The 13,543-nt window shown below is 45.5% G+C and overlaps 1 protein-coding gene across 1 annotated transcript in view; it reads left to right on the top strand.

Moving 5' to 3' along the window:
* The first annotated feature begins 207 nt into the window (after nt 1-207).
* The window catches only part of dop1a (DOP1 leucine zipper like protein A), a 33,295-nt gene continuing 19,959 nt past the window's right edge, over nt 208-13,543 (top strand). The window contains exons 1-16 of the mRNA XM_064342424.1: nt 208-690; nt 2,140-2,244; nt 2,651-2,841; nt 3,088-3,269; nt 3,944-4,114; nt 4,538-4,727; nt 5,362-5,460; nt 5,747-5,846; nt 6,789-6,898; nt 8,081-8,195; nt 8,407-8,527; nt 8,943-9,062; nt 9,153-9,267; nt 10,991-11,020; nt 11,667-11,919; nt 12,929-12,933. Coding sequence (XP_064198494.1) covers nt 2,704-2,841; nt 3,088-3,269; nt 3,944-4,114; nt 4,538-4,727; nt 5,362-5,460; nt 5,747-5,846; nt 6,789-6,898; nt 8,081-8,195; nt 8,407-8,527; nt 8,943-9,062; nt 9,153-9,267; nt 10,991-11,020; nt 11,667-11,919; nt 12,929-12,933 — 1,749 coding nt within the window. The 5' untranslated portion in view covers nt 208-690; nt 2,140-2,244; nt 2,651-2,703. The remainder of the gene's footprint in view (nt 691-2,139; nt 2,245-2,650; nt 2,842-3,087; nt 3,270-3,943; nt 4,115-4,537; nt 4,728-5,361; nt 5,461-5,746; nt 5,847-6,788; nt 6,899-8,080; nt 8,196-8,406; nt 8,528-8,942; nt 9,063-9,152; nt 9,268-10,990; nt 11,021-11,666; nt 11,920-12,928; nt 12,934-13,543) is intronic.

The following is a 13,543-nucleotide window of genomic DNA, read 5'->3' as shown; positions in this document are numbered from 1 at the left end:
ATTATGCGAACAGGTGGCATCTTGATATGCTATTAACATCTTGCGCCTGGGGGGCTGAATTAACCTCCTGTGAAATTGATGAATGGATTAAAATCCGGTTTTCCAAAACGCAGGGCCAAATGAATAATTAGCCTAGATATGTACTGACACTCCCTTAGTTCCATTCATGTAATCCAAAGAAATGTCTCTGACATCACTCCTGTACTTTACAACTACTCTTTAGAACTAACTGTTACGAAGGGTTTGGTTTTATGTCCTAACTAGCTAGAGTAAACCATTCATATGGAACCATTCTGCTGCAGCTGCCTTTGTAAATGGACATTTTTAAGGAGAACACATAGTGGTCCGCAGTGCTGTCTGGGAGCTGTCAACTGGGTTCTTTGAGCTTTGTGTGGAGCTCAGCTCACTAGCAACGTACGGATCTCCGTCTATCTCAGCTAATCTCGCGGCATGTTTTTAACAAGACACCGAACAGGAAGCATGTAGGATACACACAGAATCCACACGACTACGAGCCTTCATTTGCTAACTGCGCCGCTGCCAGCGTTTACCCGAATAACCAGGCCCAACATTTCCTTGATAACACATTCAACGCCGATTCCTGTTTTCCAGTTCTGCCGCTATCACCGAAACACAGTCTTGTTTGAATAACTGATGGCTGTGTTTTAAAGCTCAAATAACCCGGACACGGTAAGCACTGGTATTAACAGATGTCGCTGAAAGATTATTTTAATTTACGGTTGTTGCTATCACTAGTCTGCAGTGTTGTTGTGTAGGACGCGTCAGCCATGTACTTGGCCGGCTAGCTGCCATAACATCATCATACACGGACACAACGTTGCCTAGCTAGCTAGGGACATCGCTGGGACATCATGATTTTTTGTCAGTAAGCAAAGTCTGAATGATTAAGATTTGGCGATTGATAACTAACTACGTTGTTTTAAATCTTGCTGTTCTAATTTAATCTATTCTTCTATTATTAGAAACTGTATGTTTAGGCCTGGGATATACTTGTTGTTCTAGAAATGCAACCTATAGCCTATACAGACCGATCTATAGTTACTCCCTTTATTTTGTTAGCCATAACTGCCTTCCTAACTAACGTAAGATACAATTCTGGTTTTTCTTATCGCTAGTTAGAAACTGTTAAAGCTAGAGCTTGTCATGTAGTCTTGCTATTGTTTCAATTGGGTCACTGATTTCGTTCTGTCAAATCGGGATTCATTTGATGTTTTTAACCAGTTTGCTATATAGACAATCCACCACGAAGAATGATACTACGTGAACCACAAAGGCATTTTATTTCTTTTATTTCTTTGTAGTATTTGGTGCTTTGCACCTGGGTGAATTTTGAATCTTTAGTTTGATATTCCTGCGAAGTGTTGCAGCCGAGAGCCCATTGTTTCACACATACTATGCGGATTGATTAATGTTTTTATGAATCTGTCTGGATCTGCTAAATTAATTAGCTGTAGCATACTAATGGAATGTTAATCTTTGCCATAATGAGATCGCTAGCTATGAAGAAATGGCTTACAGCTTAAATCACTGCTGATGGGTAGCTGTACGTATATCGTTCACTTCGAAAGTAGGCTTTATTAAAAAGTAACTAGATTTGTTGTAATTATAACACAGCTATTAGCCCGTGAGTTGGTCGTCTTATTGTTGGGCCATTTTAATTTCCCACTGTTGAGTTTTCGCTAGCATAGCACACACCACACACCTGTCCTCCCTAAATAAGATCTTCAAGGAGCTTGTTTCTAGTGATTCCAAAAAATGTTCTGTGTGATTATGGAAATATGGCTCGTGATCAAAAAAGAACTACAGCACTGCACGCGAAAGGACCGCCTACATTGCCTTAAAGTGCGTATGGATGTTATTGTTTTTTGGGTGGGAGCGGGGTTGAGGGTGATCTATGAGAACATAATATCTTACGTAGAATTGTCCTTACTCGAGATTTTATCTTGGGAAAAACCCTCAAGCTCGCACATGACAGACATAAATAGCATCATAAACCGGTCCATTGTGCAAGGTCCCCATGATTTATATAACTATTCTGAATGAGTATTGTTTATAGTCAGTACTGAACTGCCCTCACGTCCTTCCTTAAGAGACATACCCGTTTTCTGTGTTTGCCAGGCAGCCCGACCTATGAGTTCTGAAGTTCCAGTTACCACTGCTGCTGCCACCTGGAGATTTCTCAGCTACATCTATCAGACTTTAGTGGATTCCACTGCTTTATGAGTAAGTGTAATTCTGATAATGTATGCAGAAGCACATTAGCTTTGGAGTACATTATCAGATTTTATTATCAGATTACCATGAACATATCACAGGCCCTATTTCTTGTCTGAGTGGAACTGCCATTTACATTTAGGATGTAAGAGATTAAGAAAAAAAGATTTAAAAGCCATCCAACCAGGAACCTCCATATGAACTAAAGTGCAAGAAGGTTCTGCTTAAACAAAAACATAGAAATGTTTTATAATAATAAAAAACCTATTTGTGTGTTCATGAGTATTTGTACACACGTGCATGGTGATGAAGAATTGCCTTTTTTTGCTGGTGTTTCTGTATGTGTGCGAGTGCGTATGTGCATGCATGCATGTGTGTGCGTATGTGTCGATCGGTTCTTGCTGTTCCCCTGCAGGTGATGCGTGTATGTGACCTTGGCTCTGGGCTGTAGCGGCATCGTGCAGGAGGATGAATGCAGAAGAGCTGGAGCTCCTCAGTGACTCCAAGTACCGGAACTATGTAGCAGCTGTGGACAAGGCACTGAAAAATTTTGAGTACTCAAGTGAATGGGCAGACCTCATCTCTGCGCTGGGCAAACTCAACAAGGTGGGAAATTGCCCTGAGCTACAGTCACTTCCGCTCTATGGCACTGTGCTATCTACAGATCAGGCCATTCTGTCACTCACACAGTACATCAGTCTAGCATTTACACCAGACCAGTCATTCATTAAAGCATTTCATTAAAAAGAAGCAAATCACAGACCATCAATGAATAATGTATCTGTAAATTTCATGAAAATCTTTACCTGATGTCCTGTTTCCTTGTGTGCTTGCTTGTCTAACCCCCACCAGGTATTGCAAAATAATGCCAAGTACCAGGTTGTGCCTAAGAAACTGACGATCGGCAAACGTCTGGCCCAATGCCTACACCCAGCCCTGCCCAGTGGCGTCCACCGAAAGGCCCTAGAGACGTACGAGATAATCTTCAAGATCATCGGACCCAAGCGGCTAGCTAAGGACCTCTTCCTGTACAGGTACTTGAGTATCTTTGTCTGCACAGATCCTTCACTTCCTGATCCTGTACAGGCAATTAATGATCTCATGCTGTAAAAAAGTTATATTGGTCTGCTTAATCTGTGATGTCAGCTGGGATCATACACCTGTGTCTGTACTGGGGATGTGTGGCGCTGTTACTATCTGCATATGTATCTTTATGTGTTCAACCAACAGACCTATCTGTATCTGCATCTCTTTGGATATAAAACCATAACTGGGTATGGCTTAAATTGGAAGTTGTGTAAAGGAGAGAAAACATCAGTTTTCTAGCCTATAGTACATTGCATTGCAGTTGTGTTTTCAAAGCAGAAAACTCATGATTCAGCACTGGAATGTCATTAATCATGATGTATATTAACATCATTTTTTAAAAGCTGTATTGAAACAAACAACACTTCCCTTGATGTTTGGACTGCCAAATGTTTTCTTTTATCAGAATTCTAGTTTCTGTACAGCTACTCTGCTCACATGTCTGATGTTTCTGTTTTTGTTCAGAAGGAGCACAAGTCATAATGTACATATAGGGAAGTTCAGAAAATTCTATAATGTGTAAATCTGCTTTCAATAACATGCTTCTCTTTCCCTCTTCCTTGTTCTTACCTCTCTCTCCCCCCGTTCCTCTTCCTCTGTTGCTCTTCTTCCTGTTCCTTAGCTCTGGTCTCTTTCCGCTACTCACCAATGCTGCCATGTCAGTGAAGCCAGCTCTGCTGGGGCTGTATGAAACCTACTACCTCCCTCTGGGAAAGACCCTCAAGCCGGGCCTGCAGGGTCTGCTGACGGGGGTCCTGCCTGGGCTGGAGGAGGGCTCCGAGTACTATGACAGGTGAACAAGCTCTGCTGATACGTGAGTAAGTGGACTGAATGAGCAGGTGGGTGGGTGGGTGAGCGAGTCAGTGAGTGAGCAGGTGAGTGAGTGGGTGAGTGGGTGGGTGAGCGAGTGAACAAGCGAGCAGCTGTGTGAGTGACCAGATAAGTGAGTGAGTTAGTGAGTGAGCAGGTGGGTGTGTGAGTTAGTGAGTGAGTGAGCAGGTGAGTGAGTGAAGAAGCAAGCAGCTGTGTGAGTGAGTGAGTGAACAAGTGAGCAGGTGAGTGAGTGAATGAGCTGGTGATTCAGTAAGTCAGGCTGTTTGCCTGTTTGTGTCCGTGTCTGGAAGTATGTCCGGTTGCGCATCTGTGTGTAGATGTGTGTGTGGCCAGTGTCATCCTTTCAGCTATGTAAGTAAAAACCAGTTTCCCTGCTGTCCAGGACCAACACCCTGCTGGAGAAGGTGGCTGCAGCGGTGGAGCAGTCTGCGTTCTACAGCGCCCTGTGGGGCAGCATCCTGACCAGCCCCGCGGTGCGGCTGCCGGGAGTCACCTTCGTCCTGCTGCACCTCAACCGCAAGCTCTCCATGGAGGACCAGCTCTACATCATGGGCAGCGACATCGAGCTGATGGTGCGCACACACCGGAGCTTCCTATCAGCGCCTGGGCTCCCCCCCTCACGGCCATTTCCTGTCAGCCACTTCCTGTCAGCCTCTTTTACAGCTCTCTCTCCCTTTTTACCTCATCTTTTAAAACCAATTTTCACCTTGATTTTTTTGGTCTTATTCTCCCAATTTGGAATATCGCATTCTTTCTGAAGGTCGGTGTTCTCTGTTGATTTGGTAGAGTGCAGACTGGCATGCACGATTACACTAAAAGTGTATCGACAACACAGCATTTTTCTAAATGACTGCTGTGAGATCTCTCTGGGGATGCTTCAAATTTACATGATGTTAGAAATTTAAAAAGCTATGATAAAACAAATAAATCATACTGTGAATTTAAAAAACTTGATTTCAGTTCCTAATGGCGTCTTTGTATGCTCAACTGATTTCAATTCATAATGGAGAATTTGCACTGCTATAGTGTGACAGTCTAGTCTCTTCTGGTGCTTGTAGTGTAAAAAGGGTCTGTGAAATGAATACAACTAAGTGTAAAATGGCATCCTCAGCTCTGGCCTGCGCTGTAGGGAGGGGTCAGGCAGGTGGGGGGGGTTGGTTTGTTACCATAGCCAGGTTCCCTGAGCATTTTCTGATCTGTTGGCAGGTGGAGGCAGTCAGCACATCAGTCCAGGACTCCAGTGTGCTGGTTCAGAGGAGCACCTTGGACCTCATCCTCTTCTGCTTCCCCTTCCACATGAGCCAGGTACCAAGCCCAGCTCCTGTGTTCCTTCTGTCCTTTCTGCTTCCTTACTTTAGGTTACACATGGTAAGAGGAGATTTACGGTGCTATATTGTAATTCTAAATATTCAGGAATGGTTGTGCCCTTCCTGAGGGCAGAATATCAGTTGACGCTGGAGTTGACCATGCGGTTTGTCTAGAGAATCTTTTTCTGGTCCCAGTAGGGATGGCAGGGGTCAGAAGTCATATCTTATTTCCTGTGCTCAGTGGGAACAGTGAGGTCATCATTACCTGTGCTCTGCTCCGACAGGCAACCCGTCCAGACATGATCCGCATCCTGTCTGCAGCCCTGCATGTGGTTCTGAGGAGAGACATGTCACTGAACCGCAGGCTTTATGCCTGGCTGCTGGGTAAGACTCTCAGTGTACAGACACAGACACAGACACAGACACCGACACCGACACCGACACAGACACAGACACAGACACTTACACAGGCACAGATGCAGACGCACACAGACACAGACGCGCACACACACACACACACACAGTCAGTGTATATATGTGTGTTTTTAGTTGTAGAACACCATACACTTGGATGCTGTGCTAGATGTACAGTTTGTGTGGTGCAGGTGTGGCTTACACAGTCATGTGTGCTTGAATTATAGTTCAGATATAGTCATGTATGGTGGAGTTGTGTGGAACAGACATGGTCATGTGTGGTGGATTGTGGGACAGACACGGTGATGTGTGGTGGGTTGTGGGACAGACACGGTGATGTGTGGTGGAGTTGTGGTACAGACACGGTGATGTGTGGTGGAGTTGTGGTGCAGACATGGACGGTCATGTATGGTGGAGTTGTGGTGCAGACATGGTCATGTGTGGTGGAGTTGTGGTGCAGACATGGTCATGTGTGGTGGAGTTGTGGTGCAGACACGGTCATGTGTGGTGGAGTTGTGTGGTACAGACACGGTCATGTGTGGTAGAGTTGTGTGGTACAGACACGGGCATGTGTGGTGGAGTTGTGGTGCAGACACGGTCATGTGTGGTGGAGTTGTGTGGTACAGACACGGTCATGTGTGGTAGAGTTGTGCCCCAGTGTTTATTTCCTCTTTGTTCTGTCTCTTGTTGCGAATCATTGTGGATGACCTCGCTGGTAAGTGTCTGTTCTCCTGTGTAAGTGTCCATGTTCTGCACAGCTCTGGAGTGAAATTTTCATACACAGCTCTCTCTCCTCTGTAAATGTGTCTGTGTTCTTGTGTGTGTTTTTGCTTGTGGATGCTCACGGATGTGTATGTATGTATGTGTGTGTGTGTGTGTGTGTGTGTGTGTGTGTGTGTGTGTATCTCTCAGGCTTTGATAACAACGGTGTGAGAACAGGCCCTCGCAGCACGCGGAACAGCAGTCCAGAAGAGCACGCCACCTACTACTGCAACACCTTCTCCAAGGACATGCTGGTGCAGGTATGTGCACACGCGCACACACACACACACACACACACACACACACACAGTTACTTACACAACAACACAATGTAGAATGTCTCACACACACATACACAGAGTTACACACAACAACACAACGTAGAGTGTCTCACACACACATACACAGAGTTACACACAACAACACAACGTAGAGTGTCACACACATACACAACATTGAGTTTCTCTCTCGCTCTCTCTCTCTCACACACACACGCGCACAGACACATGTGCTCACACAGACACATGTTCGGTACATGTAAATGCAGACTCAACCCCATATGTGACACATTTACTTACACGCAAGCAGACATGCTTGCAGAAAACAATAGCACGACCAAGGAGATTCAGGGCAAAAGGATTCAGCGTGAGGTACAGCCAGAAATTAGTATTATTCTGGCACACCACCTTCTTGTTTTTCTGGACTCTTGTGGGAGTTATTTGAAGCTGCACTCGATCTCCCCATCTGGATGAGTTTTTATTACTCCCTGCCACTCCAGGGCTATGGACAGGGGGACTGTTGTGTTTTTGTCTGTGTTTTTTGTTTGTGTGCCATCTGGTTGGAGCTCCCCTGGTGGGTGAACTGGGCACTGCAGGTAGCATCTGTTCCAAAGCTGATCTCTGATCAGTAGACCACGAAAACAGCCCCAAACCCACACACTCACTGGAGCCACTGATTCTGAATACACATACACACACATGTTATAGGAATGATAGCTGCTTCAAAGACGTCAAGAACAATTATTTTTCCTGCTGCCATTTCTTGCTGTTTTTTTATTACAAAGGCTGAAACGGTACACACTTCTTGGCAAAAGAAAAAATATCAGAAATTGGATACATTATTGTCACACTTGAGATATTGGTTCTGCATGCGATTGTATTAGCCAGGTCAACTGCATCACAGAAGTCACATAATATACAAAATCAACATAATAAATGTATAATAATAACAAATACATAACATATAAATGAATAATAATAACAAGTACAAGAAGAACACAAATAACAGCTTCACAAACACACACATACTGTATGACTTTTATTCTACCATGAGTCATTAATAAAGAGCAGCATGCGTCAGTGTCTCTGTGCAGTGTGAGTGTTCGTGGGAGTAGAGTAGAGTAGAGAGGCCTTTGTGGGGTGACTCTGTGGGGTGTGTTTCAGGCGATGGTGGGGATCCTGCAGGGGAAGGCCCGTGGCGGGGAGGAGGAGAGCGTTCTGATGCATGACCTCAAGCCCTTCCGCATCCTCCTCAGCCTGCTGGACAAACCGGAACTAGGTAGGCCGCACGCTGTTCACTGCATGTAATGTGCACCTTTAGGTGGGTGCAGCACATGCCGTTACTGGGTATGTGAAGCATCATTAACTGGATATGGACATTGTGTGTGAATGTATAATGCACACTGTGAGAACATATCCTACACGCAATTAACTATACAAGGAGTCCATGAGGTCATTTATATATTGTGTTTCCACGGTTACTCCTCCAGGCCCGGCAATCCTGGAGGATGTTCTGATCGAGGTGTTCCGCACGCTGTACACGCAGTGCCGAGCCGAACTGGACCTGCAGAACCAGAGTCCCTTCAGCAAGGACCACACCCAGCTCAGCAGGTAGGAGACTGATGTCCGCACGCGAGCTGTATGGATGAACACAAGTACTCAATCACAGACGCACTCGCACACACAGTCAGTGTATTTGTGTGTGCGTGTTTGGTACAACATCCAAGGGTTATACTGATGTACGGTGTGCTTGGGTTTGTGAGGTGCAGTGAACAGAATGTGTGTACATCTGTGTTTGTGTGTATATTATAGTGTGTTTGTGTGCATGCCCATGTATATATGTGCACAGTAAGTTCATATGTATCTGTGTATGTGTGCAAGTATATTTGTCCATATGTGTCCAGTGTTTTTATGTGTATGTATATATGTGCATGTATGTATGTTCAGGTGTGTTTTTACATGTGTGTTGTGCTTACATGTGTATAGCAGCAATGTGACTTCTGTTGTTTTGATGTTTTTTTTGCAGCAAACTGCGGGAGAACAAGAAAACTGCAGAGCTGATAAAAACTGCAAATCTTCTTTTCAACTCCTTTGAGCCGTACTACATGTGGGACTACATCGCACGCTGCTTCGAGGACTGTTGCAGGTGTGTGTGTGCGCGCGCGCGCATGTGCGTGTGTATACATCTGCCTCTTGAAAATCCAAATTGGTGATTAACCCTGCTCTTTCCCTCCAGGAGGACCCTGAACTCCCACCTGCAGGTGGGGGCTGCTGGGAAATCTGAGCCCTCAGAACTCTCACTGCTGGAGTTCTGTCACCTGGTGGACTTCCTGCTGGACATCGTTTCCCTGGTGAGAGAGGCAGTCACACTGGCACTCACCTACACACACACTTAATGTCATTTACACTAAGGCTGGGCGATATGGCCAAAATGATAATTTTCATATTATTGACTGTATGACTGTATTTTACGATATTTAGTATTTCAGTTGCACAAGAAGTAAACTGAAATATATTGTAACAGTAGCACTGAATGGTGTGAAATATTGCATTCAAAAAATTGGATGGTAAACAAAAACAGCCTTAATGTGCAACCTGCAAATGTTTAGCTACTATACTAAAAATAACAATATTAAATAAAAAAATTTGAAAATTCAGCTGTTGTCAGACTAGGGTGCGACAGGTAAACTGTCAGTATAGTCCAGAAGAGGTCTCCATGTCTTTTCAAAATGTGTTAAGGAGCCTTTCATGGAGAATCTATTCCCCAGTTTTACACTATACAGGGTCCATCTGCAATGTGTAGGAGGTGAGGCATTTTTCCACTGGAGTTATATGACATGTTTTTTTAAAAATGGAGTGAGTTTCATTCAAAAGAGCCAATTTGCCTCAAGTTGTCTCAATTCGCAAATTCTTTATCATAATATTGCGTTGTGCAATTTTTAATATTCATTGGATGAAAAACAATGAACTGTCGTTGATGATAGTATCGCAAACCCGCATATACTATTGTGTGAATCTATATTGGTATATCAGTAAGGTATAGTGCCCAGCCCTAATTCACACTCATACATGCCCAGACTCACACCAACACACACGCTCACACACTTACACTCTCACTCCCACCCGCACATAATCACTTTCTCTCAGGCCTTTTCTCTGCTGGTTGCTGTGTCAGAGTTCAGTTTCACAAACCCCTTCAATGTATCTTATTCAATGGAGACATTTTTCCTACATGTCTGTGCTGTTTCTAATGTAGACCATTAAATATAAATCTGTGATTTTGTGTGTATGTGTGTGTGTGCCTCTTATCAGTGTATATGTGTGTGTGTGTGAGTTATGAGGTGTTTATTCTTTGTGTATGCCTGAGCGTGGATATGTGTGTACATTTGAGTGTGGGCGTGTGTATAACAGTGAGGATGTGATAGGATTATACTTCATAATCCTATAATACTTTATTATAATACTTAATTATATGCAATATACCTTCAAATATTTCAGCATCAGCTAACTTACTGACTGACTGCACATGCATAGGTGGCGGATGCATTTGTGATTTTTCTCATTCGCTTTATTTTTAACAGTATGAGACCCTGACTTGCAGACTGCTGTGGCTCTGCTTATTTAATTAACTGTAGCCTGAGCGAAACTTTGCTGACGCTGCTTTACGTTATTTCAGATGTGACAATCATTGTCATCCGACCTGTCTCCATATTTTAGTTTGGTATTGCTGTTTCCTGTTCAAGGCTCACTCTAAGCAATAAAATGAAAGGGTGACTCATAAGAATTTCTATTGCTTTTACTTTTCCACAATGGTGTGTTTGTAGAGGCACATTTTTAATTGAATCCATTTTCCATGACAAATAGGCTCCTGACTTGCTATCTTGTACCCTCTGTTTAAAAACCTACTATGTGTGTGTGTGTGTGTGTGTGTGTGTGAATGAGAGTATGTGTGTTCATGCGTGCGTGCGTTCTTGTGCGTGTGTGCGAGCACACAAGTGTACCTGTCTGTGTGGAATAATTCCCCCTGTTCTCTGCTTGCTCGTCTCTTCAAATCTCTGCTCTCTCTCTTTAAAGCCCACTAGAAGCATGAGGGTAATCTGCCAGGTACAGTACACTGCCTTTCTCTGTATTCCTACTGCTGTGCCCATGCTGGGGCCATGTTTCAGCTGCCTGTCTATACATTATGCATGTGTTCATTTATAATGCACATGCACAGTATTTATGTAATTCAGTATGTGGTCATTTCAGGAATAACTGCAACTGCAATTTTTTTGGGAAATATAATTACTACTGGTTATTGGGAATAACTTTTAGAATGCAGTATTGCCACAGTGGAATGTCGCCCCAGCTCGGCTCTGTGTCTGTCTTGCATGTGCCGTCAATGTTACGACACCACATACACCTCAAAATGAAGAGAATATAACATGAGATAAATCTAAAAATGTGCTTAATACCTCTTGTTTCCGGACAATAACTGTATAATAACTGTTTAAGGTATTGGAGTTAAGTGCATGCACAGCCGTTATAAGAGAGAAGGCTGACATTACCACTGCTTGTAGAAGAGGCAGTTTGAGAGGAAAGTTAGATCCACCCAGCAGTGTGTTTAAAGGAAATTCGGCTTTACAGAGCGGTGTTGAAAGGCAGTAACACGCCAAATTATTGAAAGTTTTTAGGCTCTCTCTAATTTCTTGGCGTATATTTTGAGAGTGAACCAACGGCGGTGATTTTGACTCCTCGCTGCCCCCTGCAGGAGACGTACATCGAGATCCAGACGGAGCACCTGCCCCAGCTGCTGCTGCGCATGGTGTCCGCGCTCACCTCCCACCTGCAGGCCCTGCAGCTGGGCGAGCTTACGCACTGCCTGCGTCTCTGCTCCAAGATCCTCAGCAAGGTCCAGCCCCCCCTCGTGTCCCCCCTGACCCTGCCACCGGGGGGCGGCACTGCCGCCGCCAGGGACAAGAGCGCGGGGAGACGGCGGCGTGGAGCACTTATGAGACGGTTTAGTACGTGCTACAGATGTGCACTTATGATGACAGAGTGCCCTTTACCACACAGAAGAGTGCCCTTTCCACACTACAGGTGCCCCTATGCCCTCAGAGTGCCCTTTACCCAGTGCAGAAGAGTGCCCTTTCCACACTACAGGGTGCTCCATATGCCCTTCAGAGTGCCCTTTACCCAGTGCAGAAGAGTGCCCTTTCCACACTACAGGGTGCCCTATGCCCTGCAGAGTGCCCTTTACCCAGTGCAGAAGAGTGCTCTTTCCACACTACAGTGTGCCCCCTATGCCCTGCAGAGTGCCCTTTACCCAGTGCAGAAGAGTGCCCTTTCCACACTACAGGGTGCTCCTTATGCCCTACAGAGTGCCCTTTACCTCAGCTCCCCCCCCCCGGCAGAAGAGTGCCTTTCCACACTACAGGAGTGCTCTCTGTGCCCTTCAGAGTGCCCTTTACCCAGTGCAGAAGAGTGCCTTTTCCACACTACAGGTGCTCTATGTCAGAGTGCCTCCACACTACAGGGTGCTCCATATGCCCTACAGAGTGCCCTTTACCCAGTGCAGAAGAGTGCCCTTTCCACACTACAAAATAGCTTTTAAACTACTGTCCTTTACACTCTACAGCATGCCCTTTACATACTACATAAGAATGCATAATGAAGAGAAGAGGCCATTCATCCAATCTATTACTGTTTATCATGTACTATAGAGTGCACATAACATACTATAGAGCAAGCTTTGCGTGCTATAGACCACATGTATGTGTGTGATATACACATTAGAGTGCCATTTACATGGCATTTAACACACTTTACTCAACAGAGAATATATGCTATACACTGTTGTTTGGTCCTTGCTTGTTTTCCTACTCTCAGAATGGGAAGAGGAGGTTTTTGGTTCCGTGGCTGCACTAATTAGTCATGTCATGCGGTAAAGTGCTGTTTGAAGGGAAGCCAGCAGACACGGTGGCCTTTGAGGTGCAGAGCAGGGTGGCGCATCGTTAGTCAGGTCACTGTAAGGCCGTGTGCACATGTTCATTCAGCCTCATTAAGCCTGATTCTCATGCAATAAATTGTTCTCTTTCCTTGTTGGGCATGTCGTGCTGCCCCCCAATAGTTCTGTCCCTGTCGGGGGGACTCAAACATGGCTCGGAGTGGTAATCAGTCCAGACTCATTCTCTTTGTGTTTAAAGCCTGGCAGTGAGGCCTTCGTCTTTCTTTCTCGTCGCTCGAGCGGAGATTAGATGAGACCCTCCCTGGCGTGAGCGGCCGTGCAGGACGCTCCTGCCGCTCTCTGCGTGCGCCCTAATGGCAGCAGTGCCGTGGGCGTGCGCCGGGCCTCCCCTCAGCCACAGAGCAGCCTTCCTGTGCTGCGGCTGTTACCGCCAGGACGCCTGCGCGTCGGGGACGGCGGTTTTACGGGAAACAATGGGCTTCCTTTCCCGTCCGGCCGCGCCCCTCTGGGCCGTCCCGGGACAGACAGGGGCAGGGTCTTGTCTCGCGGCCCCAGACAGATGCGATTGAAGGTGTTTCGGAGCCTGGCTCTGCCTCGTCTCCTGTCTCTCCGCGTTTCAGACTCCGATGGAGCGCGAATAGTGAAAACTTTGCGGGGGGGGGGGGGGTACCCTAGGGTGG

The sequence above is a fragment of the Anguilla rostrata genome, chromosome 1, assembly GCF_018555375.3.
Source record: "Anguilla rostrata isolate EN2019 chromosome 1, ASM1855537v3, whole genome shotgun sequence".
Lineage (NCBI taxonomy): Eukaryota > Metazoa > Chordata > Actinopteri > Anguilliformes > Anguillidae > Anguilla > Anguilla rostrata.
The sequence above is the reverse complement of the archived record's forward strand: the minus strand, read 5'-3'. Positions and strand labels throughout refer to the sequence as shown.